General features: G+C 36.9%; 1 protein-coding gene across 8 annotated transcripts in view; it reads left to right on the top strand.

Moving 5' to 3' along the window:
- The first annotated feature begins 3,434 nt into the window (after window positions 1-3,434).
- Window positions 3,435-25,211, top strand: part of sulf2a (sulfatase 2a) — a 31,178-nt gene continuing 9,401 nt past the window's right edge. For 2 of the 8 annotated variants that reach the window (XM_058790959.1, XM_058790958.1), the window contains exons 1-3: window positions 3,435-3,909; window positions 23,731-23,968; window positions 24,357-24,596. In XM_058790959.1, coding sequence (XP_058646942.1) covers window positions 3,826-3,909; window positions 23,731-23,968; window positions 24,357-24,596 — 562 coding nt within the window. In that variant the 5' untranslated portion in view covers window positions 3,435-3,825. Of the gene's footprint in view, window positions 3,910-5,440; window positions 6,190-9,150; window positions 9,320-21,968; window positions 21,988-22,919; window positions 22,988-23,730; window positions 23,969-24,356; window positions 24,597-25,211 lie in introns of those variants that run through there. The other 6 variants (XM_058790963.1, XM_058790962.1, XM_058790961.1 and 3 more) reach the window with 6 other exon arrangements.

The following is a 25,211-nucleotide window of genomic DNA, read 5'->3' as shown; positions in this document are numbered from 1 at the left end:
CAAAGTTAATTTTAACATAATTTGAAGAAGTTTAATTTTGTCAAATGTGCCCTAAAGAATCTGAAGAATCACACTTATATTACTTGTTATATATTGCCTAAATGATAATCATAAATAATGATCATAAAACATCACGGGTGTGACTGTTGTTTTATTGTTCTTCAGCAGATGAATCAAGCTTTTTATTTTCATAAAAGACTGTTAATGCTGAAACACTGACATCTCTGAGCAGCTCAGTGAGGCATTTGTGTCCAGCTGGAACCAATGAATGCCATAAATCTTCCCTTTTAAATTTTCTCCTTGTTTTCATCACTCTCCTGCTCTGTCCTTCACTACTGCCTGGGAGAATTACAGATCATTTTTAGATGTGAGGCTTGCAGGCAATTGCATGGAATAAACGGCAGTTCATAAATGTCATATTAACTATTTATGTGAATAATCAGAGTCTGCCGTGCGAACAGTGGCAAGCGGAAAAAATAAATAAGACGGAATACATTAGACATGACAGCATGATGTACAATAGACATTATCACTGTTGGTGATAATGACCCTCAGATGTTTGGTGGAATGCTGTGCATTTAATGAGGTCTTGGTATGCAGAGGCTTCTGGAATGCAACTTTTGGAAGTGACTGCATTCACTTGTGTCATGCCGACACACAAGAGTTTTGCTTATAAATTAATCAAATAAATATTTCAGGTCAGCTCGACCGACAACTTTTGTGGCATAATGTTGGTTACCAGAAGAAATCGTTTTGACTCGCCCTTTATTTCTTTTAAATAGCAGAAATCAAGGTTGCAGTGCAGCACTTAATGGAAGTTAATAGGGCAGTTTTTAGAGGCTTTAAAAGTAGAAATGTGCAGAAATTAGTAGAAATTTTATTACATGATTTTTTTCAACTGTATTAGTTGAGCTGTTAAACTGTTTTTTAAAAAAACTTTCACATTCAATTTAAAGTTTATGCTGCTAAGTTGTAAAAGTGTATTTCATTTAAGTAACCATACTTCATCTTTTTCCTTGTGATTTCTAAATTGCCTAAATTGTTTGGGTTTTCATACTTGCTGATGGTAATGACTGAAAAATAGTTTGACCAATAGCATGCAGGCATTGTACACTGTAAAAAAAATCTGTAAAATATACTGTAAAAAATCGGCAGCTGTGGTTGTCGGAATTCTACCGTAAAAAAATACGTAACAACATTTTAGGTTTTACGGTTTTAACTTAAATTTACAGTTAAATACCATAATTTCATTAACTTATGTTAATATACCAACCTATTGAAATACTGAAATCTGTTTTGTACCTTTGAAATACACTGATAACCACCAAATGCAGGTGGTGATGAACCAAAGCCCATCACAGGCAGCTTTTAAATAATAAAATATACAGAAGGTGCACAGTGTCATTCACACAAACACTAAACACCATCATGAGACTCATTAAACTGAAATATGCAATAAACGTTAATTTAACAACAATAGATGTAACATACAAACCTAATAAACATAACTGATAAGAAAAAACTAAGAAGAAACATAGTTATTTCAAAGAAAAAACATCAAATTCAAACAAAATTTGAAATGCAACGCAGGGAATTCTGTGATTTTTACAGGAACTTACCGTTAACCATTTAACAGGTTTTTACTGTAGCATTTTCACCGTTTTTTACCGTTAAAATCATGATCATTTTTTACAGTGTTGTACATATTGATCAATCATGGCGTGCGAGAAGGTACGGTAATATGGTAATTAGCATTGTTTATTATGTCTTTTATTGAACCCTGGATTATTCCTTTAAATTTAAATTGGATTAACTGTCAGAATGAGCACTGCTATTCCATGACTCGCTATACATCAAGCCATAGGAGGAACACATGGGTAAATCCCATACATGAGTAAATCCGCATGCCACTCAAACCTCTGTGTTGTCACTCAATATTTAAGACACCACCATTCAAATCCATTGTGACGGGCTCCTTCCCTAAGGTAGCCATGGTGATCACAAGGGCATCAACCGATGGATAGAGACGCTCTTTGAGCCGTCAGGAATAAAAGAGGAGCAGTTTTGAAGAGGCAGTGTGGGGTGATGGAGGAGGGATTCAGGCCCGAACAAAATAAAATACCCATAGAGAATGGACTGCTTTCAGAGGTAGAGAGGGGTTGGTCTAATTTGCACAAAGTCTTCTCCTTCTCAAACCAGAGCTGACAGCAGACGTTTTTATCAGTGAGGAACACACTGCATGGAGAGAAACACATTCATTTCAATGAGGAGTCTTTGCCAAGGACAATGGCCCAGCAGGATGGAACATTGCCGTCCTTTTCGGAAAATCAGAGTAAACATTATTCCGCCTTATTTATTTGCCGAGCAAACAACCGTGCCCACGGGAACTAAACGTGGCTTTTAGAAGAAGGCCAGTGTTGTTCAAAATGCAGGTGGAACTGTTTTTATTCATGGCTTTTATGTACAAGCTATTCAGGAAGTTCACTGTGAGACAAAAGGTTGAACACAGCTTTATTATTATTACTACTGTATTTTTCATGTTTTTTCATGCATCTTCATGGTACTCAAATGGAATGCTTTTTGAGCAGTGTTGAAGGACTTCTGGGCCTGCATTTTATTCATTTGGTCTACAAAATATAATAAAACCTCTTATAAAAGCAAATCAGTTGTTTTATTTTAGAATATTGTATTTTACATGTTTTACTTATTGAAATTTTACAAAATGTTTATTTTACAATACACATTTTATAATAAAATAAAAAATGTAATCTCTTATGTCTCTATGTAAAATATTAGTTTTTTAAAACAATTTTTATATAAGCCTTTAGATCAAAAGGTTCATGAGGTCATGGGAAACATTTGAATCAGGTGTGTCCAAACTTTTGACTGGTAGTGTGTTTTCAATTAATGAACTCAAAACATCTTTTCCAACCCTACTCAGTGGAGGCCTCATATTTGTGTGAAATCTGGTTATTGATTACCGCTATGGAGAAAATACAACAAACCATGTTCTCAGGAGAAATGACATCAGTGACAACCTGTTCACCTCTGCATCTCCATGCTGAGACGGGCCAAAATCTCACAGGATCTGAATCCAGACAACTCATTCCTCCTGGGAGAACGTGCATTAATAAATCATGGCTTTCCATTCAGTGATGAGTGTGTGTGTGTCTGCACATGTCATCTCCTCTTCAGAACAACATGTTTGTCTCAGGGGCTGTTCCAGCTGCTCATCTCACTGACTATTGTGTCTCTTTCTTCATTAAATCTGTGATCAGAAGTGACAATTAGTGACCGATGTGTGATTTTAATCACCTGCAAGGCAGTGCAGCTGCAGCTTGGACACTAATTCCACATGCATTTGGGCAGATTCAATTTCCTGTCCAAATCTTTTATATATATATATATTATTATTATTAGAAAGAGATTGAAGAGTTAGCTGTATGGTTGGCACTTGATCACAATGCAGATCTATCAAACACAAATAAACTCTTTATTTGTTATAAATTAAATTTAGTCAGTTTTCTGATGTTAATTTTTCCCACAAAACAGAGAGAAAACTTTAGTTGTTTGACGGCAATAGTTTCATTTTCATTAGAAATGCTGCCTGCAGCCCCTGAGATATACTGTATGCATGGAAGGGGGTGGATGAGTGATTAGATGCCCTCTTCCTCCGATCGTTTGTGCCTCCGTGCAAATAAATAACCTGCGAACGTAAATAAACAGAGGCATCCATCATGAGAGCGTCCCAAAGACAGTGACTGATTTCTGTGCGAGGCTCCTGAGGGAACAGGATACGTGACACTGGCACTTTTATTGTGAGAAATGGCAGCTGCCAGTGCACCAGTATGCACGTGGGTGACATTATCACTGAGATGCTCGAGACGCCTACACTGGATGGGTGAGCAGGCAAGTGTGTGGTTTCTGCTGGAGTTTTGTTTATCGTTTCACGTAACGTGATTCTATGTTGATGAACAACATGATTAGATGTTTCTTTTAAAAAATTGTGTCCTTGGGAATTGATATGGGCTTAAACATTGAGATTGTCGCAAAGAGACTAGATGTTTTCCTAGTGTGTGTGTGTGCTAAAGTCACAATTGCTAGGGTGTTCTTGGCTATTATGCATGGGCTAAAAAATGGGCTAGTAAAAATCCCATTCATTTTGACAGGGAATTTGATTTTTAATGATAACTTGCTAACTGTTCAACAGCAGAATGCCAGGTGAAAACTGCATTACACGTGATTCTGCAAAAAGTTTTTAAAAAAAAGTTGAAAGAGTTGTGTGGCATCTGCTCACTCCCATGAAGCACTGCAAATGACAGTTTGCCTGCTTGTATGTTTGTATGCATAATTTGCAAGTATAAACGTAGTATATATACTATATATATATATATATATATATCAACATAATAAAATATAATCAACATCTTTAAATCAGACGTTTTATGTTTATCCATTGTTTTTACTTGATGTCATTCACAGTTCTTTATGGGAATTAAACTCATTAAACTGTTGAAGGGATAGTTTTCCCAAATATGACAATTCTGTCATCATTTATTCTCCTAAGTTGTTTCAAACCTGTATTAACTTTTTATTTATTTAATTTTTTTAACACAGAATTTTGAAGAATGTTGGTAATCAAACAGTTGCCGGTAGCCATTAACTTCCATAGTATTTTTTTCCATGCTGTAGATGCCAGTGGGGAGAAGCAACTTGAAGGCAGTTTTATGTACATTGTCTTATACCTTTGTATTTTATCCAATTTTCAAATACTTATTTGTTTCGTATCAAAGTTTGTAATGTGATTCATCTCGTAGCTGGTTTGTTCAAGGCTTATAACTCTAAAAAAAAAAAAAAAAATCCCTATGGGACAAATCAATGAAAAAAATATACTTTGTGAACCAAGGTCACTGAAAAGTGTACAGGCACTGAACTACCAAGTTGAAAGAGCCCACACTAAGGCTCACACATTATGGCCTCTTCATTGCAATTTTTAAAATAGTTTTACTATCCAAAATGTGGAAATTGTAAGATAAGAACAGCACATATATTCTCAGTAAGCCACATAATAGAAAGTACTGTTAAAGATATTGAATATAATGATAACAAAAGGTTTGCAATATCATTTAATTCATACTTAATGAAGCCAGACCCCTTTCACTGAAGCCACACCTCTTTTGTGAGCACTTAGCTAAACCATAACCCAAAACACTTTCTATAAATGTAGTGTCTAGTCTATTTTACTTGATTTTAACTCAGCACTACTGCAAATTATTGATTCCTGTATGAAAAAAAGTCACTTTGGTTGAAAGATTTAATTGAATTTTAATTTAAATATTTGAATTCATTTTTTAAACATTGAAATAATTCTATTTACTTATTTATTTACTCTTCTAAGTTCATCTGTATGCATCTAATTGTGTTCCAATTTTTTTCACAGTTGTTTCTTTGAGCACTCAACTTTGCAGTTTGTTCGTGCCCCTGTTAACAGCCCTCTGCTCTCCAGTGCTTCTGATAGTTGCCAGCCCAATAAATACTGTCTCTGTACCCGGCGATCCAGTCCCCTGCCCTCCTGCTCTAAGATTGATCCCTTATCCCCACCCCTTCTTTTCTCTCGTCGCTGCCAGACCCGCAGCTTTAGAACCCATGTGAATAGGTGAAACTCTGAGGCTCCAACAGATGGCCAGAACTGCCCTGATTCAGTCACACTGCTGCCGGATGAATACCAGCTCAGAGAGCCCAGAAAGAGTGGAAAAAACAGAGTTTGAGGAGAGCAAAAGAGAGATAGTGAGAGTGATAGAGTTTCCCCCATGTGTGTGGGAGAATAAGGGGAAACAGGGACGTGTTAATATGCATGAGGGGAAGAGTAACTGTGAGAGAGAGAGGGAAAGAGAGACAACAAGAGAGGGGAGTGGACGATATTGAATTGTAGATTGAGGGACTTCTTTCCCTCCCGCCCTCTTTTATTTATCTGCTATGGAACCACGCCTCCTTCCTTTCACCTCTCCGTGTGTCTATATCAGGGGACCAGCTATGAGAGAGCCCACTTGTAAGGCTGGCAGAGGGGGAGTCGAGTCAGAGGTGGTCTGGCGAAGACCGAACAGGTGACGGATCATCATATCCCTGACTTTAACGCCTCCTGTAGTTGCTCTGTTCTTCAGGAAGGATTCAGAGGTGGGCATTAGTGAGGTACGTGCCTTTGTCCCTAATTATTGCTTTGTAGCACTACCTCTGTCAGACTGACACCAGTTATGGATGCACAGGTATATTCCTCCATTGTTAAAGCAGATTATAATTTTCCACGCTCTCCAGATTGTAATATGCAAAAAATCTGCAATTCTGAAATTACTTAACTGATATTTTGTATTAATTTTTCTCGAAGGCTTATAAAATGTCTAAATTTATGTCTTTTAAAGCCCAAATCATTGGCATTGGGAGATTCAGATAGTTGTCTGTTGTGATTCTTGGATTTCTTTCCATTTATTAAACAATTTTTAGGTTTGTTTCTTCTAGTCTTCTCAGACTCTTTGTGTTGGTGGCTTATAGTTCTTGGTTTTCATACCTCAGATATTTGTCCCTCATACTCGCAGTCACTTACAATGTTTGAGTCCGGTTTGTGCGTGATTTTGGCCCTTTTAAGGACTTTAACAAGAGTCTGTCGTCACCCTTTTAAAATGCTACATGACGCACGTTGCATTTTTGATGGTGAAAAACTGCTCTCTGGGTCAAGTAGGTCTCTGGAAGCAAGTGATGTTTGGAGGGATTCGCTGGCTAAAATATGCATCAGTGAGTGTTCGCTTGTGTTTGCTGTGTGAGGCTATGAGGTAATGACAAAGGTGATGGGGGCTGAGAGATCTGTGCCTTAGTCATTCATTATTTAATGTTCACTCTGTCTCCGCTCAGCCCCAAAACAACTGGCCTCCTTTTTCCTCTTCTGCTGTCTGAACCAGAACTGTGGACCAGGTCCTAAAACGTTTAGTGCATCAGACCTGTACAAATGAGTTCACATGGTCAATGTCACATATTTGCTTCTTTGATCAGTGACCTAGAAATAGTGCTGAATTTAAAATATTTTTTTATTTAGTTTACATTTTGAATCTCAGATTTAGTGGTCTCGGATTTTTGGACCCTCTGTATAATGCATCCAATGCATATTCTTTCTTTTTTCAAAGATGTCATAAAAGTAGATCAGCAGTAACTTTAGAGCTGAGTGAAACTGCTCATTTGGGACCTCTGTCTGACAGCACAAAAAAAAAAAAGAAAAAAGGAATTTGATCTCAATTTTCTAATTCCTGCGTGGGAGCTATTTAGGGTTCATTTGCATATGTCCGTCCTGGCCTCAATAGGGTTCTTGTATGTTGTGATGGTTTTATCCAATTTACAAGTTAGAAACCACTTATTTCTGCATTCCTTTGTCTACATATAACAATATAAGTTTCCATATTGTTGGTTTTAGCATGAAAGACCACATAATGGACTTATGTCATACAGTAGCTTCATTGATTTTATGCAAAGTACAACCCAGAAGTCACAATAATAACCTAAATGGATATACATTTCAAACTTAAACTTTGAAACCCCACTCCTAACCGAACCTTATATCTAAACATTATTGTAAAATCACTCTGATAATTTTTTTCTTGATTGTTCATAATTTTTTTTCGTAAACTTATAGTGCCCAACGCATTGCTGTTGTGATCGTCAGGAGGCTATTTCTTGTGATTCTTGGATTTCTTTCCATTTATTAAACCTTTTTTGGTTTATTTCTCCTAGTCTTCTCAAACTCTCATGTTGGTGTCAGGTTAAGTCATCATAATTGTACATTCCAACTTACAGTACAATATTTCACAATTTTTGTCCATTTCAAACTTAAACCTAACCATAATTTCTCACTCCTAACCAAATCTGTAGTTTAACCATGATTGCAATTGGAAAACCCTATTAAAGTTATGTTTTCGTATGATCCAGGTCACACAATATCATATGATTTTGTCATCAGTTGTAATGAGTGTGTTAGCAGTGTTTGAGCTGGTAATTGACAGACTAGAAAAGAACAGATCTGACACAAATCACTAAGGAATCATTGACTTTTCTCAAGGTTAAACCATCAAATCTCTGAGAAGTTGAGTATTGGCACTTTTTCACGTTTGATATTTAACCATAAATATTTTTTGTTATTTTGAGAACTGAGTCGGATTTTGTGGTCAAATGAGCTCTGGAGATCAATAAATGCAAGACTTAAATAAAATGATGATGAACATTGAACGAGGTTGTGCACATATTATTTATCTACTTATATATTATCACAAAAATGAGCAAGATTAAATGGGATGTGGAAAATGTGGAACATCTCTTATGAAAACCATCCACCACACCCCTGAACATCCGAGTAATTTTTTTATCAAAGAGTCTGGACACCAGACAAATCCGAACCAGCCTAGAGCACGTCTACGTGAGACACAAAGTCTCATTTTCATGAGCAGCTGAGAGCAAAACAAGGCCTGATATGAATCTAAAGTATAATTTGAGCCTGGTGCCCACCGTCTTACATGTTAATGCTGACTGGAAGTCTTTGATGAGTGATTTGGAGTACAGCACCTCTGGCGGTGCCCTCTGAGGCAGTGACTGCATTACAGAGCTGTGCCAAGATACAGCAGGTGTCCAGCCGAGATCTGTAATTACATTCTGCCAAGGATATGGAGAACATCAATCTTAGATCAGAATCAGAATTTGTAATCAAAAGCATTTTTTTATTTTCAGTCAAGATCAATTGTGTATTAACTTCGCTAATCAGATAACTGGTAAATGTTTTCAATTGCTTTTTGAATGATAATATGCCATTGCTATAATATTACCTGTTTCATTACTCATCACTCAGACTCCTCCCACTGTAGACCACACCTCTCTCACCTCCCAGAAGCCATGGACATTCAGTACTAAAATCCATCTATCGTCTCATGTAACATAAACATCTGTCACAACAGCAGTAAGTGGCTCATTGGTGCTTAGATGAAATGAGTATGTTGGATAATGGATGTGGGAGTTTAGGTTTCAGGCGCCCTTGTAAATTTACATTGAAAGAGAGAATTTAACCTCAAAATGAGAAATCAGTCCAAACCTGTATGACTTTCTTTATTTTGCAGATAACAAAAGATGTTGTGAACAAAAGATGTTTCCAGTTGTTTTTGTCCATGCAATGGAAGCCATTGCGCTTCAAAACATCATTGGACTCCACTAAATGGATAGTTTACACAAAAAATCACCCTCATGTTGTTCCAAACCCGTAAGACCTTCGTTCATCTTCGGAACACAAATTAAGGTATTTTTGATGAAATCCAAGAGCTTTCTGACCCTGCATAGACAGCAATGCAACTGACATGTTCAAGGCCCAGAAAGGTAGTAAGGACATTGTTAAAATAGTCCAACCTTAATTTTATATTATAAAAGTAAATTACTTTTTGTGTGCAAAGAAAACAAAATCAATGACTTAATTCAACGATTTCTTCTCTTGCGTGTCAGTCTCCGCTGCTTGTTCACAAGAGTACCACAAAGAAATGTCAAGTAACACATTGAATTAAACATGAAATTTTGAAGTAGAAAGACTGAAATAGTATTTTATTGTGAAACCAATAACCTTTACAACTTCATTTGAAAAATCACTTTTTATAGTGAATGCTAATAAAGATACAAGGCAGCCTAATTTCTTTTACGAGGATGTGAGAGCATGCTTAGCCATTGACTTTATCTTTGGGTGTTTTGAATTGATTTTAGCAGGAATAGGTAAGCGGTGGAGGAACTGTAAAAAGCAGCTATGTGATGTGGAAGTATTGGGAAAGTTTAATAGAGGTGCTGCAGCATGCAGGATGAGCTGCAGAGGTTTGATTACATACCCTGGGAAACAATTGTGACAGTCATTGGGACTAATGGTGAACTACACACCAAAGGAAATTACAGTGATCTTAAAGTGATCAGAAGCACTTATGGGCAAACAGAGAGTCCGTATATGAGAATGTATAGAGTTTTCCGAGTGATGTTATTATTCATTGAGTACTGTTTTTAAAACATTGTGCATATACTCGACATATAAAGCTGTGTCTTTTAGCATTTCTTTTCCCCATTTTTGCCGTTCTCCTCAGTCACGAACCCTCAAGGTTCTCCCAACTGAGTTTTATAGTGTCTCACTCAGACTTCAGCTCACATCTACCCATTACTCTCTCTGGCTTTCTCTCTCACGCCGTATCTATCTCTCACTCCCTCAGGAGCTCAGCAGGCTTTGTGGCTGCTTATTAACTTTTATGGAATTATAGATTTCTGAAATTGGATTTTCCCAACTCACTAAAGAAAGCAGATTAGCTGGCTACTCTTACATGCACCAGAGTTTTTCTGGCCTGAAACTTAACTTGAATGTGGACAATTAGTTTAGATGGCAAGTTTATCTGTCTCTTTCTAGTATTTTTTTCCCCTTCTCTAGTAGAATCAAATCACAATAGCCTGTGGTAGCTGTAAGTTTAGATGAGCACTTTGTCTTTATTTGTGAATGGGGATAAAACTCCGTGTTTGTTGCTCTCAAAACAAAAATGTACATGGACTGAGGGGCATTTTACATTACACAGTTATTGTGCATTGAATATATATATATATATATATATATATATTGTGAATTTATTGTATATTTCTGGATTATACTTGCTTTACTTTCACAGTTATCTTACAATAATTTAATACAAAAGTGTATTACAATTAAAACAATACCACCCCCGTACTGTATATGAATGATCCTATTATTTCTGTTCTATAACATATAACAATGCTGATGTAGACTGCAAATTATAATCAGACATCAGAGTCAATAATTACTGTTTATTATCTATTAAGAACCTGTCAAATGTTCAGTATGGTGATTAGAAAGATACAAAATAGCTGTATAGAAACCCCCAAAAATCAGGGGGGCATTGCACTAACTCAAGGGAGCTTCTTCGTAGGCACACATCAAGATTTTAATTGGGTAAATGAAAGGCTTCTGTAATAGACTGAGAGAGATCTGGACCAGACGGAATCAAGCAAACATGGCCTGAGGGCCAGTCTGCACCAGAACTGATCTGAAACCGCTGATAAAGCTCCCATTGCATAGGCTACATATTTCTCATAAATTAGAACTAATGAGCTGGTGATGTGCACATTTCTGACATTAATACTTTAAACTTATTATTGGCCCTTTCCCAAGTTTTTATATCCGATACTGATGTTTTACTGCTAAGCAAATGTGCACAATATTTTTTAAGGCATGTGTTATATTAAAGTATTCTAAATCAAACATTTGTTCTAAATTATTATAGTTCTTTTATTGATTTTTATTGTTATTAAATATTTCTATTCAGCTGTTGGAGGAATGGATTTATCATGATGTCATCATAGATACAAAATAGCGTGTGAAGGTGGAGTGATGACTCCGAGTGTCAGCTTTTAAGTGTGAATCATGGTAACTGGCATCTGTGAAAATACAGAGATTCATATCTGAGGGAAGCGTTTACTTGAATGAGCCATATTGGATGACTTAGATAACACTTGATATGGGTGTTTTTTATCAAACTAATAGTCTGTCCCAGACACAGATGTTAAAACACTCAAGTTTATCAAAGTTCAATTGTCGGCCCAATGGTTCCAGAACATAAATTTGATACAAGGCCCAAGTTAAATGGTTTGTGTTATTAATTACATTGCGTTGAGTTCCTACTCTGAAATATTGCAGAAAATATTCTAGTTTAGCTCTGCAAATAGTGTCCTATATGTGTTTGTGTGAGAAAGTGCTTAATATTTAGATGTACATCCTCGTGTATGCTTGTCTCCTTAGTGTTACTTTCACTATAATTGGTTGTGGGTGGCAGCGCGGTTAAGCCTGATTTGGGACTGGATTGTTGCCTAGTTTCTGCACAGCCCCAGAACAGAAATAGAACTGGGCCTATTAGTTTTTATCTTGCCATGTATCCTGCAGTGAGTCAAACAAACAGCCCATTACACCGTTAGCTGTGCACTGAGTAATGATGCGCAGCCTTCATAAGAACCCACGTTCAGGAGCATCTCCGCTCGTCATGTCATTTTGAGTCCTCATTTATATTAAATAGCTGCCAGAGTCACTAATAGCCACCTAGACGGTGGGAGACAGAGAAGATCAGTAGCTCAGGATGCTGTGATCTCATGTCTTCATGAGTGTATGAAGTAATGCAGTTTTCATGAGCTTTCACGAAAGACCTGGCCTCCGGACATAATCAAGACCAAACCAAAGACTAATGCGTTTTCTGTTCTGTACATAATTACATCCGTGTCTGGGGTGTTGATTTTGAGGTGGAGCACTGACAAATCACACCCTGGAGGTTTAGCGCAATGTTAATGAATTGTAAGAATTGACGTAGCTGTCCATCAGCAGATTTGGATTTGAGGCTGTGATTACTTTGTGTACTAAAAGGGCTTTTGCTTGGTGATATTACAGGAAGCAGATATATATTCAGTTATTCTGTTTGAGGCATGATCATATACTTCAAAAGAAAGTGTGTATACTTCACCTCTCGTCCCCTTTCAGGCTCTTTTTTGAATTTGCCTTTGGAGCAGCAAGATAAAACAGCCTCTGCCACCTGGAAGAAAGTGAAAAACTCTTCAAAGACATAGTAGAAATGTTGATAGATTTTTTTTTCATGATTTTTGATTTTTTTATGATTCATGATTTTTTTAGATGTCCAACAAGCTCTTGAAGTTTCTTATTCTTGCACATTATTGCATAAAATCCTTTGGTCTTCCTAAGTCTCTCCCCATAAAACCTTTCTGTTTACATAATGGGCACAAGTAGTGGCTGACTAAAAGTTTCAAAGGTGTATTTATTCTTAATGGATTCAATTAAAAAATCTGTAAAAATAATACTAATGTATGATATTGTGTGATATTATAATAAACACTAAATAATTGTATGTAAATTATAAATAAAAATTATAATAATGTAAACTTGAAAAGCGATGAGCTTGCATCTCATTGGATTTTTTATTTTAAAAAATATAAGTAAAAAAAAAAAAAAATGTTTGAGGTCGGTGAGATTTTTAATGTTTTTGAAAGAAATCCTTTATGTTACCCAAGGCTGCATCTATTTAGGCAAAAATAGAGTAAAAACAGTTATTTTGTTAAATACTGTAAAATTATTATACATTTTAAAACTTAACATATTTTAGTTTTTTAGCAGCCAGAACTGCTAAAAATTAATTACATCAGAATATCATAATTCATTCTGATATGCTGATTTAAGAAAAAATCTTATGCTTTCATAATGTTAAAAACAGTTGTGCTGCTTATTATTTTTGTGTAAACCTTTTTTCAGGATTCTTTGATTAATAGGAATTTCAAAAGAACAGCATTTATTTGAATTATATTTCTTTTCTTTTGTAACCTTGTAAATGTCTTTACTGCCACTTTTGATCAATTTAATGCATTGCTGAATAAAAGTATTAATTTCTTAAAATCTTACTGAACCCAAACTTTTGAATGGTAGTGTACATATTAAAAACCCTGATCTACGCACACCAGGGTGATCCCCCTGCAATCTAATTAGGAGTCAGATATTAAAACAGTGAGCTGTGTGCTGGGATAATTGATTCTTTCCACTCGATGCACACGAAGCAAGCAGACAGCAGGAGATACCCAGCTTTGTCAACACTGGGCGATGTGCCTGCTTTTTAAAAAAGGCGCCCCAATGAAGCTACGTGGATTGTGCCAACAGACATCCCGCACACAAAGGTACGCCACATGCATCCCAGTGTGTATGGGGATGAATGAATAACCTCCTGTTTGTATGAGTGGGTTAGCCTGGCAGGTCAGAGGGAAATCATACGCGCTTTTTCTTCCCGCACTTTTTGGCTGTCATCAGAGGAACAGTCTAACTGTTTCTCTCTCCTCCGGCAAAAACGCTCAAACCCTGATAATTACCCTCTTCCTTTGAGAGTTATCAAAATGGACAACTCTCCCGCTGCTTTGCTAATTACTTTAATAGGTTTAGATAGAGATTAGCAACAGACTAGAAGCTTAGGGGATGGGTGATGTTGATAGTAAGTGAATAATTCCTCTTACCTTTCTTTGATTTTAAAATTCAATCTTGTCTATTATATTTATATATTCTGTCTTAAGTCTGCTGTATTTATGGCATCATCCATGTTGGGAATGGGACCACAGAACATCAGCTCATGAGCATTCAGGGTCATTAACTGACCCCTATTGTTGTCCACTGACCCTAATGTCGAAGCCATGACTGCGTGTCTGTAGAGTCATTCACTATCACAATTTACGGCCTGTTTTATAGAGGTTGGGTCAGACTCAGTCTGTCATCAAGTACCTTTAGCTTTGTGTAGCCCTTTCCGCCCTGAAGCAGATTCCACCCGAACCTCTCAATTAGTAGTGGTAAACCACCTGCGCTGGTCTATTTGTGAATGTAACGACCATTGTGATCAGCAGGGAAGTAAATGGAGGGGAAAAGCAGTGGAAATTGTGGGAATGGTAATAGTCTTTTTTATGGATTACAGATTACGATCATCAAAGGGGCAGTTGAGAGGGTCTAGTCTCGCCACAGGGTAAAAGACGCATACACTGGCCCCAATGACAGCGTCATTAACGAAATGGGCTTTAGTGACGCCACATTAATGGCCAGTTATCAAATGGAGGGAAAAAGTGGCTATTGTAACCAGATACCACCATGTAATGATTAGGTACTGTATTAGCTAAATGTATATACAGTATATGGGAACTGTGTTATACGATCTTGGGAAACTGCATATTTTCCCAACCTGGTTCCATTTTCATTCATTGGCAGATGTTGTTTGTTTTTTTTTGTTTTTTTTTTAATCTAAAACAATTTACATAGGATTTAAACGGATCGTTCACCCAAAAATAAAAAATCTGTCATTAGTTACCCTCATGTCGTTCCAAACCCGTAAGACCTTTGTTAATCTTCGGAACACAGATTAAGATATTTTTGATGAAATCCGAGAGCTTGCTTACCCTGCAACAACGCAACTGACATGTTCAAGGCCCAAAAAGGTAGCAAGGACATCATTAAAATAGTCTATGTGACATCAGTGGTTAAACATAATTTTATGAAGCTATGAGAATACTTTTTGTGTGCAAAGAAAACAAAAATAATGACTTCATTCAACAATTTATTTTCTTCTGTGTCAGTATTCAATGCATGTTCACGAATGAATGAATATCTTAATTGTCATTGTACTAGCACAACTTTCTGGGTCTTGAACGTTTCAGTTGCTGTCTATGCAGGGTCAGAAAGTTCTCGGATTTCATCAAAAATATCTTAATTTGTGTTGAGCGAAGATGAACGAAGGTCTTATGGCTTTGGAACGACATGAGGGTGAGTAATTAATGATAGAAATTTCATTTTTGGGTGAACTATCCCTTTAAGGTATACAGTTTATCCCTTCAGTGAAAATGGCTATTGAACTTGGTGTTGCTAACGCCATGCTCTGTTGATCTACTGTTTGAGCAACTACTATGTTTGGAATGCTATGTTCATTAAGTTTTGGCCTGCATGTCTTGTCATTGATTCTTGTGAATTAGCATTAGAGGGGGTTTTAGGATCAAAGGCATGGTAACATCAAAAAGATAATTTAAACAGCTGTGACAGCAGATGACCTGAGACTTAACTGTCACCTTGACGTTCTTTTACTTGTATATTGTTCACAAGTTAATTCTCATCTCTGATGTGTGGCTTACCAGTGAGATCTGTTGGAATTACTGGAATTAAAGGATCCGCTGGCATTTATTCTTTAGTCAAAGCGACATTTATTTATTTATTGTTTGTTTGTTTTGTGCTGATTCTGAGGGGAAATCTGTGGATTTAAATATGGTAAAATGTTTTAAATGGAGCTGGGGATAGTCTTATTGGTAGTTGAAATCATTATAAATTTCAAACATTTTTTAAGAAACCTACACAAAGCAGGCGGGGCGTTTATAGAATTCTATGATTGACAGGAGGGTTTGATTCTGAGTAAATCTTTGGGTGCCAGTCATGGGTCATTGGTGATATGATTAAAGACATTCATGCACAATTAAAACACAATGTGGCGGAAATGAGACAGTGATTTTCACCAGCTGTTTTATCAATTTGGCATTTGTGTCTGACAGTGGGTGATTTATTTCTGTTAAATGTGTGTTTATGGTTATGTGAGTGTGAGAAACTGCTTTCGATTTGGACTACTCATTATTAGGTCCAAATTCAGCAGGACAGGAACGAATGATAATGATAAGAACTGTCCAGGAATGCATCTTTAGTACTTTTTTAATCAGAGGCTGCGATGGCATATTAAATAAACTATTTCCAATATGAAAACAGAGAAATGCTGAAAAAAGAAAGAGATGTATAATGCTTTAGTTGTGAGAGTCACTGATATGGGCAGCATGCCAATGGAGACACTGGTTATGCCTTGGTTGTGCTCAAAACAGAGCATGATTGAAAATATGGGCCTTTATCACACCATCTAAATTTTAGAAACAATCACACAGTGCAAGTAAAATTAGATTTTTAAAGAAGTCAGTTAAAGATTGTTCAAATTCATTCCACTTAGTGTAGCTTTTATGCAGGGTCACTTCTTAGCATTGTTTTGATGTGGTGTTCTTTTACTTATTGGGAAAATTATCTTATTAATGACCTACAATACTTGAAAATTTCAAGGTCCATATTTCATAACTGTTTCATACTTCATTAGCTGTTTCTTTTCCCATATAGACAATCAAAGCAGTTTATGTCTGAAGAGCTGAGATTTCTTCTGAAGGCTTGGGTCATTGTGCTGGGCATCGGACCTTGTCTAATTCCTCTTTTTAAGTTCCCATCCATCCCTGCTGTTCTTAAAGCCCTTGTGTGTTTTTGGCAATGAGGCCTGTAACATGTATAGATTTTGGAGGGGCTACCACTAAGCCTGCTAATCTAACCACAAAGAGAAGGAAGGGAGAAGGAGAAGAGGATTAGGATGAGGAAAGTCAGAAAAGGAAAATACCAACCAGCCGCACATCCCCAGGGACAATCTCCAGCGAAGATTAGAAAATCCTCACAGTGGCCACACTGACAGTGGGAAGCCCTTTCGAATCACTGCTAATGTTCATGTGCAGGAATCCACAGGGGTCAGAGACGTTGGATGTGATAATTACACTTTCTGCTGCTCCTTTGTAGGTAGAAGATAGGGTTAGTGAATGGTGGCAATTGGGTTTATTGTGGTTTTGAAAATATACCTGTTTTTAGTTTTCTTTCATTATTTCATTGGATTTACAATTCCAATTTCATTTTAGTTAATTTTAATTGTAAAAAATATTTTTTTTTTGTTTGAAAAAGTAGATTGTATTTTATTTGCATAGTTTAATTTCTTTACATTACTGTGGCGAAAAGTGAAAGTTGCATGCAACTGGTTTGATCAAAATGCTGATTCATACAGGAACTAAATAAGTGACCATCTTTATGAGTGAGTCAGTCACTCTAAAGTGAATCTTTCAGTCAACCAAATCATTTAAAAACACTTAATACAGAAACCCTTACACCACTACTTTTTGTTGCTTAGAGATATGCAAAAGTTCCTTTTTTTAGCAAAATAATTGTATTCAAATAACAAAAAAGTGCAACATACTCACACACATTTTAAATTACATTGTCATCAAATTTTTCTGCTATTTTTATTTGATTTGATTAGATTTTTCTCTTGTTGGACTACGTTCTCTATTATAACTATTTTAATTGTAGGTAATTAAATATTGTTATTTATTGTTATGCTTGTTATTTCTGCTTGAGTCACTCACTGAGTGACCATAAAGATTTATGTTTCTTTGTATTCACCACTGAGCCAGTTTACTGAAATAAGAAACCAATATTGTCTGTAATCATCATTAAGTCAGGGCCATTACCCTTCCCCTCTCCCCCAAGTCATTTAGAGGAGACAAGAAAAATTGCAAGTAATTAAAAGAGAATGAATGATGTGAACTGGCATCCTGTAGCGTGGCAGAAAGCAGATTGTATGGAAAACTGATACTAATCATTGGACACAAACAAACAAATCTTTCACTACAGACTCAGATGTTTCATAGATAAAAACATAAAAATAAATGTAATGTCCTTGGATATGCTATTCCTGGTTTTACTATATAGTCATAGTAGCCTACTTGTGGTTTTAATGCGATTAATATTTTGTTGCCCTTAAGGACCGAGGTACACTTCTCCTTCTGCATTATAATATGCAAATGAAGTAACTAGTAGTTTTCATCTCTTTCTTTTGTCAGAAGCGGATGAGTGGGACCAGTGGCTGGTAATCCTAAAAGATTTTCCTAGTGGTTAGCAGTGGTAAAACACTTTGTTGCGGTTGAAACATTTACCAGTTGAGATATACAGGTTCCACATGAAACCCTCAGAGGCTCAATCACAGCACTGCTGATAGTTTGTACAGCTGGGCCAAAAATTCTGAGGCAACTAGTGAATATAATTCTCTTTTGCATTTGCTGGTTTAATCCAATATTGTCGTAACAAGTTTTTTTTCTTTGGTGGGTTTGTCCCCCTTTTACTTCAGTTCAAACTCCATGAACTCCAAAGTAACTATTTATTATTTATTATTTTAAAACATTCCCTATGTTTTTAGGCCTGAATTGGATTTTGAATCCCAAATTTCCATCTTCGATCTCAGACTTTTGGACCCCACTGTATGCGGCCCCTCTGTCCTTCTGTCAGAAGACAGACGGAGGGCGGTAAAGTCACCAGGGTGACCCCCACAAATATCCCCCACTGGCCACAGGGCTCAGGACCACCACGCTTGTCTAGTGAATGCCATATGGTTGCCGACAGATACGAAGAACGGGGACTGGATTCCTTTGCTCCTGATGGCAGGAGTACTACACATATCATTTGTTAATCAGTCGCTGGTTAGACACTGCAATTAGTAAGGGCAACAACAATTATTAGTACCTAGGGTTCCTGTCTAGTTTTTTCTGATTTTTAGCCTTATAATAGCAACAGTGCATACATTTCAAACCACATTTAATTAAATTCTTTAGTGCATTTGATGTCTTGCTTTTTTTCCCTCCCTTTGTTCTTTATTCTGAAAATTGTGTCAGTGTCATTTGGCTTTAGAGGAAGCACCAAAACATGGCTTTTCATCTGTGCGTTATTAGCTGATTGCTACGATAACAAGCAGATGATTGTGATCATTAAGGGTTATTCTGACCTTTCTTTGGTGTTGTTTGAAGCTGAAACAGAAAAGGCTCATCATAAACTCACTCGGATATCAGTTCAGAGAAGCTCAACTAGATTAAAGTGTGCTTTGTGCTTATACAGAACTTCTATTAAATTAATATTCTGGATTCAAAATACGAATGACAACATTTTTTGGCATAAAGTTGATTACCACCAAAAATAATTCCAACTCGCCCCTTGTTTTCTTTTCTTTAAGAAAATTAAATTAACAATGATGCACTTAAAATGGAAGTGAATGGGGCAGAAAATTTAATAAGCACTTTTTGTTAATATTTTTTATATTGAGTATTTTAGCATTTACTACCATTTTAAAGAAAAGTATAAATATATATATATAATATACGTATTTGGTAATCCACATTATGCTACAGTGTTGCTGATTGCATTTAGAATAGGTATTTTGAGAATACTTTAGGTATTTTAGCCATCCTCCATCTATTGTTTCTCACTTGAGCTGAGTTGCTCTCTCATTTGCTCTTGTCAGCATAGTCGTGTGATGTGTCTCAGAGGGTTACATGTCAATGACGATTACAGGACTTAAGGTGTTGACTCTGACCAGTCTAATTAGTTTAGTTGTATGATTTAGAAGCCCTTTGTGTTCACACATTGCTGACATGTAGCTTTTCAGCTGTTTATCATATTGCTGATCAAGGCAGAAACCACCATTTGCTCGTGATAATTGTATGTTCAATATTTGCCGTAGGAAAATGCCCCTCTGCGACTGCTCGCGCCATCATTAAAACTCACGAATCAATTGTTGTAGGTGCCATGGCCTATATGTTCCACTCCAAACAAGTAAGGAATGATGGATACTGATGTTGACCAAATCCGACGCAAGTCCGTTTGGCCACAGTCTACCACAAAAGGGTCTGATGTACAGTATTCAACTGGAGAATCCACATATCCCCCCACCTCACTTTAAACTAGCTGGCAGATAAAGGTCTTCTCCATGAAAGAGGCTTGTCAGACCATTTGCATCTGAATGCCAACTGCTGTTGGCAAATTCAAGGAGACTTTGGAAAGTTTGCATACTGAATTGGAGGGTGGACGCACATTCCCCAAGCCATGCCAGCATAGTTATGAGGGCAGGAAGTAGACGGATGGCGGTACTTGAGAGGCCCAGGGCATGAAAGTCGGGTCAAGTGCGCCCTATTTCACCTGTGTCCAATGTCTCTTTTTGGTTTCAGTTGTTCCGCCATGTTTAAGACCTTCCGTAAAATGTATTATTACGTTTGTCAATGAGACTGCCAGAAGCCTTTTGAATTACGGGGACATAGGCAGTGTCCTCATAAACCACCTTCAAATTGTAATGCCTCTGTCATATCCATGTCATTAAACCACAAATACCCACACACACACAAATGCCATATCAAATAAAATAAAAAAATGTCTTAAATGTCCTGTAGACAATTGCAATCAATTATTTTGCAACTTAAAAGAAGGGGGAAAAAACTATATATGTAAATCTATATATTAATATTACATAGTTTTACTTGTTTTAATTATAAACCTTATACACTTATGCTTGGTTTATTCTTAAAAAAAATTAAAAAGGTAATAATAAACATTTGCAAATGGGGTAAGACAAAATTAAATTAAAACTTGCATATCGGGATATTTTAATGTTTTTGTAATATGTTTTAACTATATTTTGCTGTATTTTATATATTCAATCCTCTGTGGAACATTTTCAAGGCAATATTTTTGAACAATAATTTAAAAAATGTACTCTACCTTTCATAACTAGCTCAAAATTGAGAAATGTTATTGCATTTTTCCCCTACTTTTGAGTGAAATTTGATATGAATTTAAAATTGGTTTTCTGAGGTTCAAATTTTTTTTCATTCTGGCTTTCATTATATCCCTAGGTTTGCCACACCATATCATGTCATCCCAATTTTCCATGCAAGCTGATCAAAATGCTGACAGCAGCAATAACAGGAGCTTTGCGCTAAAGGACAAGCTGGCATACAGAATGGTAGATCAGATACAGAACATCTGATACTGGCACCATTTTACCTCAAGCCCCTTGTCATAAATTATTCTCACTGGTGCAGCAGTAATGAAGAGCCTGTAAAATCACACTAGATTGCTTGAAACGTATCTCTCCCATCACCATGCAAGTGTTTAAAGAATCTGTAGCAATCAGTATGTCGCAATTAACAATGTTAGCATTCCTTTTAAGGACGAAAACATCTCCTGTTTGTGCAGCTAGAGTTATTTAAGATTTAACTCTTTTCTCAAGCTGTTGTTTTTATCAATTGCCAGCAATGAGTCCTCGAGAGGGAGAAGGAGGAGAGGAGGGGGGCCCGGGGTGAACAGAGCAGCCAAGAGAATTTAAAAGAGGAGACCCCCAAGGTCAGACCTCATCCATTCCCCTGAGAGAGAACAATGACGGAGGAGAGAACGGGAATTAACATGGACTGAATGCAGCTGTGTGAGTGTTTGTGAGGGTATGAGAGGAGATGGTGGGAGAAATGGAAAGAGAAAGAGTGACGAGAAGAGTGTAGATGCAGGACAGAAAGCTGTCAAGATATACGATAAGATTAAAAATACCTTTAGATGAGAAGCTCCAGGGATGAGCAGTGGGAGACCCTCGAGGCTACTCGTGCAGAAAGTTTTGGCTGTTAGTTTGGAGGGTGAACTTTGTGCAATCACCTCTGCCCTGAAGACTGCAGGGTGCCTGGATCTACAGCACGCCTGGCCTTGACCGCTCTGAGGTAAGATTATGAGACTGAGGAGAATGGGATGAATTTTAACCTCTGGAAATCGCCAGAGGCTGTTGCAGCCTGCGAGTTCTGAGCTTTAAGAAAATAAGCTAGCATGGAGCTCCATGAGAGTGATACTTCCATGTGGATTTGTGTTTCATGGGTTGACGCTGTGGGAGATGGGTTTCCTGTGGTCTCAAACAAACAGTAATTCCTATCTTAGCTCATGTTTCCTTCTGAATGTAACCCATCACAGTTGGTGGTGTGTTGGGTTAATGCTGTGTAAAGAAGCTACAAACTCCTCATATTGTATTTGATTATCAGTTATCAGACTTTTTTGTTTGACCTCCTCAGAGGACAAAGAACAACTGCTGTGGGTTTTATCCAGTAATTCTAGTATGTTACAGGTGGAGTGTTTTGCACTTATACTGATTTGACTGCAATTTACATCTTGTTATATGTGAATTGCTGCTTTCACAGAGGAAAATGTCTCTCTTTGGCATCAGCGAATCACAATGGTCTATAATTGTGGCGTTTATAAAAGGCAGCAATTTTACTTTTAATTTGTCAAATTTAGCAATTACACAGTAAATCAGTGGTTTTCTGTTGGTTTGTTTTGATGGATATTTATGAGAAAAAAAATGTTTCACATTTACATAATAAAATGCAATTAAACAATTATGTGTAGGATAGCGAAGTAAATACATGTGCAATAGAATACATTCTATATTATTTATATGTAACTTCGAAGGCTGTGTGATGAATTCAAAATTTCATTTGAAAACTTTTTAAATGTCAAGATTTATTATAATTTCATGTATTTAGTCAAGGGTTTATTCCCTGGTAAACAACATTTTTAACAATTATCACGTTTCTCATTGATGTTAATAATTGTGCATATTATTCATTTCTGGCTTTTTTTTTTTTTTTTTTTAATCCCGAAGCAAAACAAATGCACATTCATCACGATAGTCCATTCTACCGCATTAACTGACCCAACTCTGGCTGAGAGGTCAGTTTAAACATGCATCTACACATTTCCATAACTAATTTGTATCAGACATCACATACCCTCCCTTTTCCAATCCATTAACACCCAACTGTCTTCTCTAATAATGACCCTTTCCTCTTCTAACCTTTGGCCCTTATCATTCACCCTCCTTTTGGCCTGTAGCCCGCTGTCATTAGCATCCACACCAGCTGTCATGTGTTCAACCGAGCCGATCGTTACAGAATGATTCGGTCTCTGTGCATCATTAATGATTAATTAATGCCAAGCGTCATAAATAAGATCATTTATATAGACAAGCTCCTCAGTTACTCTGCCAGTGGTGACCAAAACCCCAAAGGAGTAGAATAGAAGGGTCATTTGAGAAGGAGTGTGTGTGTGTGTGTGTGTGTGTGTATGTGCCACTGTCAGTAATGCCAGTTTGAGTTAATGCTATATATTTGTTTTTTTTGTTTTTCTTTTATTAATAGAAAGTTCAAAATAACAGCATTTAACTGAAATAGAAATATTTTGTAATATTATAAATGTCTTTACTGTCACTTTTGATCTGTTTATTTATAAAAGAGTGTACTGTACTATAAAAACAAAAAATTTCCTCTCTAAGTCAAATAGATCATATATTGTGAAACCAAGCTGGTTCTGAAGACATTGTTTGTGATATCAGAAACCTAAAATATATGAAAAACTTCCATTCCATTTAGGGTGGTCCCTGTAAAAATTCCACTTAGTCTTGTTTTGTTCTCCAGGTTGAGAAGAAACTGATCTTTCTAAGAAGTGTGGGAGGTGGAAGACAGGTTAAAGTCATGGCAGTTGGGTGGAGACCGGCCACCCTTCTCCTTGTCTTCACCCTGACGTTCCTCTGCCCCTCGGATGGAACCATGTACATCTCTGGCCAGAGACTGCGGTCTCGTCTTCAGAGGGATCGCCGAAACGTTCGTCCAAACATCATTCTCATTCTTACTGATGACCAGGACATTGAACTCGGTGCGTTGCCCATCTGTGTTTCTCTGTATGTGGGTGTGTTTTTGTGTTTGATTGTGAGTATGTGAGTTTATACAGAGTATGATTCACAATTCATTATCATATCATTTTATTCTTTTCTTAGCATAAGAGCATCTTACACAGTCAGTCCAGTAGCATCGGCCAACTGCTGAGGTCCATTGTGCCAACCATGCTGTTTTTTTACTCGTTTTTTGGCACTTTAATCACTGAAGTGGCAACATAATGGCCTTGCTGCTGGTCTTTGTTCAGGCTTTTCATTCAAACCCTTTTAGGGACGAAATTTATGGTCAAGCATCTGTTACATAAAACAATCTGGATCTCTGTCTCCCTCTTTTTCGAATCTACATGTATTCCCCATTTTTCCCTAAAGGCTCAATGCAGGCCATGAACAAAACAAAGCGCGTAATGATGCAGGGAGGCACTCACTTCTCCAATGCATTTGCCACCACTCCGATGTGCTGCCCTTCTCGATCGTCCATCCTGACTGGGAAATATGTGCACAACCACCATACCTACACCAACAATGAGAACTGCTCATCACCGTCCTGGCAGGCCCACCATGAACCTCACACTTTTGCTGTTCACCTCAACAATTCAGGCTACAGGACGGGTTAGTAGGCAGCACGTATTTGTGTGCAGTATTATTGTCAACACTGAACTACATTCACAAATTGCTTTCGGTTAAAGCCTTCAGTTAGTTCATCCAAAAATGAAAATTTGCTGCATTTACTCACTCTTAGGCAATCCAAGATGCAGACGAGTTTTCTTCATCAGAACAGATGTGGAGAAATGTATCATTACATCACTTGCTCAGCAATGAATCCTCTGCAGTGAATAGGTGCTGTCAGAATAAGAGTCCAAACAGCTGATTAAAAATATCTTAATAGTACAGAATTAATCCACATAACTCCAGTCCATCAGTTAATGTCTTGTCAAACAAAAAACTGTGTGTTTATAAGAAATAAATCCATCAATATGGCATTTTAAATTTAAACAGTTGCTTCTGGCCAAAATACCGAATTCATAACGCCTTCTACAATGAAAAAGACCTATTTGCTTAGAACTGTTTTCACTGTTTTCACTTGTAAACATTGCTTGATTGATGAATATTTCTCTCCCGATTCAGACAAGCTGACTTTTTCACTGGAGAAAGCTGAATTTTGGATAGAGAACTCATATTTTAGCCAGAAGCAACAGTTTGAAGTTAAAAATGTCTTAATGATGG

The sequence above is a fragment of the Onychostoma macrolepis genome, chromosome 11 (assembly GCF_012432095.1).
Source record: "Onychostoma macrolepis isolate SWU-2019 chromosome 11, ASM1243209v1, whole genome shotgun sequence".
NCBI lineage: Eukaryota > Metazoa > Chordata > Actinopteri > Cypriniformes > Cyprinidae > Onychostoma > Onychostoma macrolepis.
This window is presented reverse-complemented; position numbering and strand designations above follow the sequence as displayed.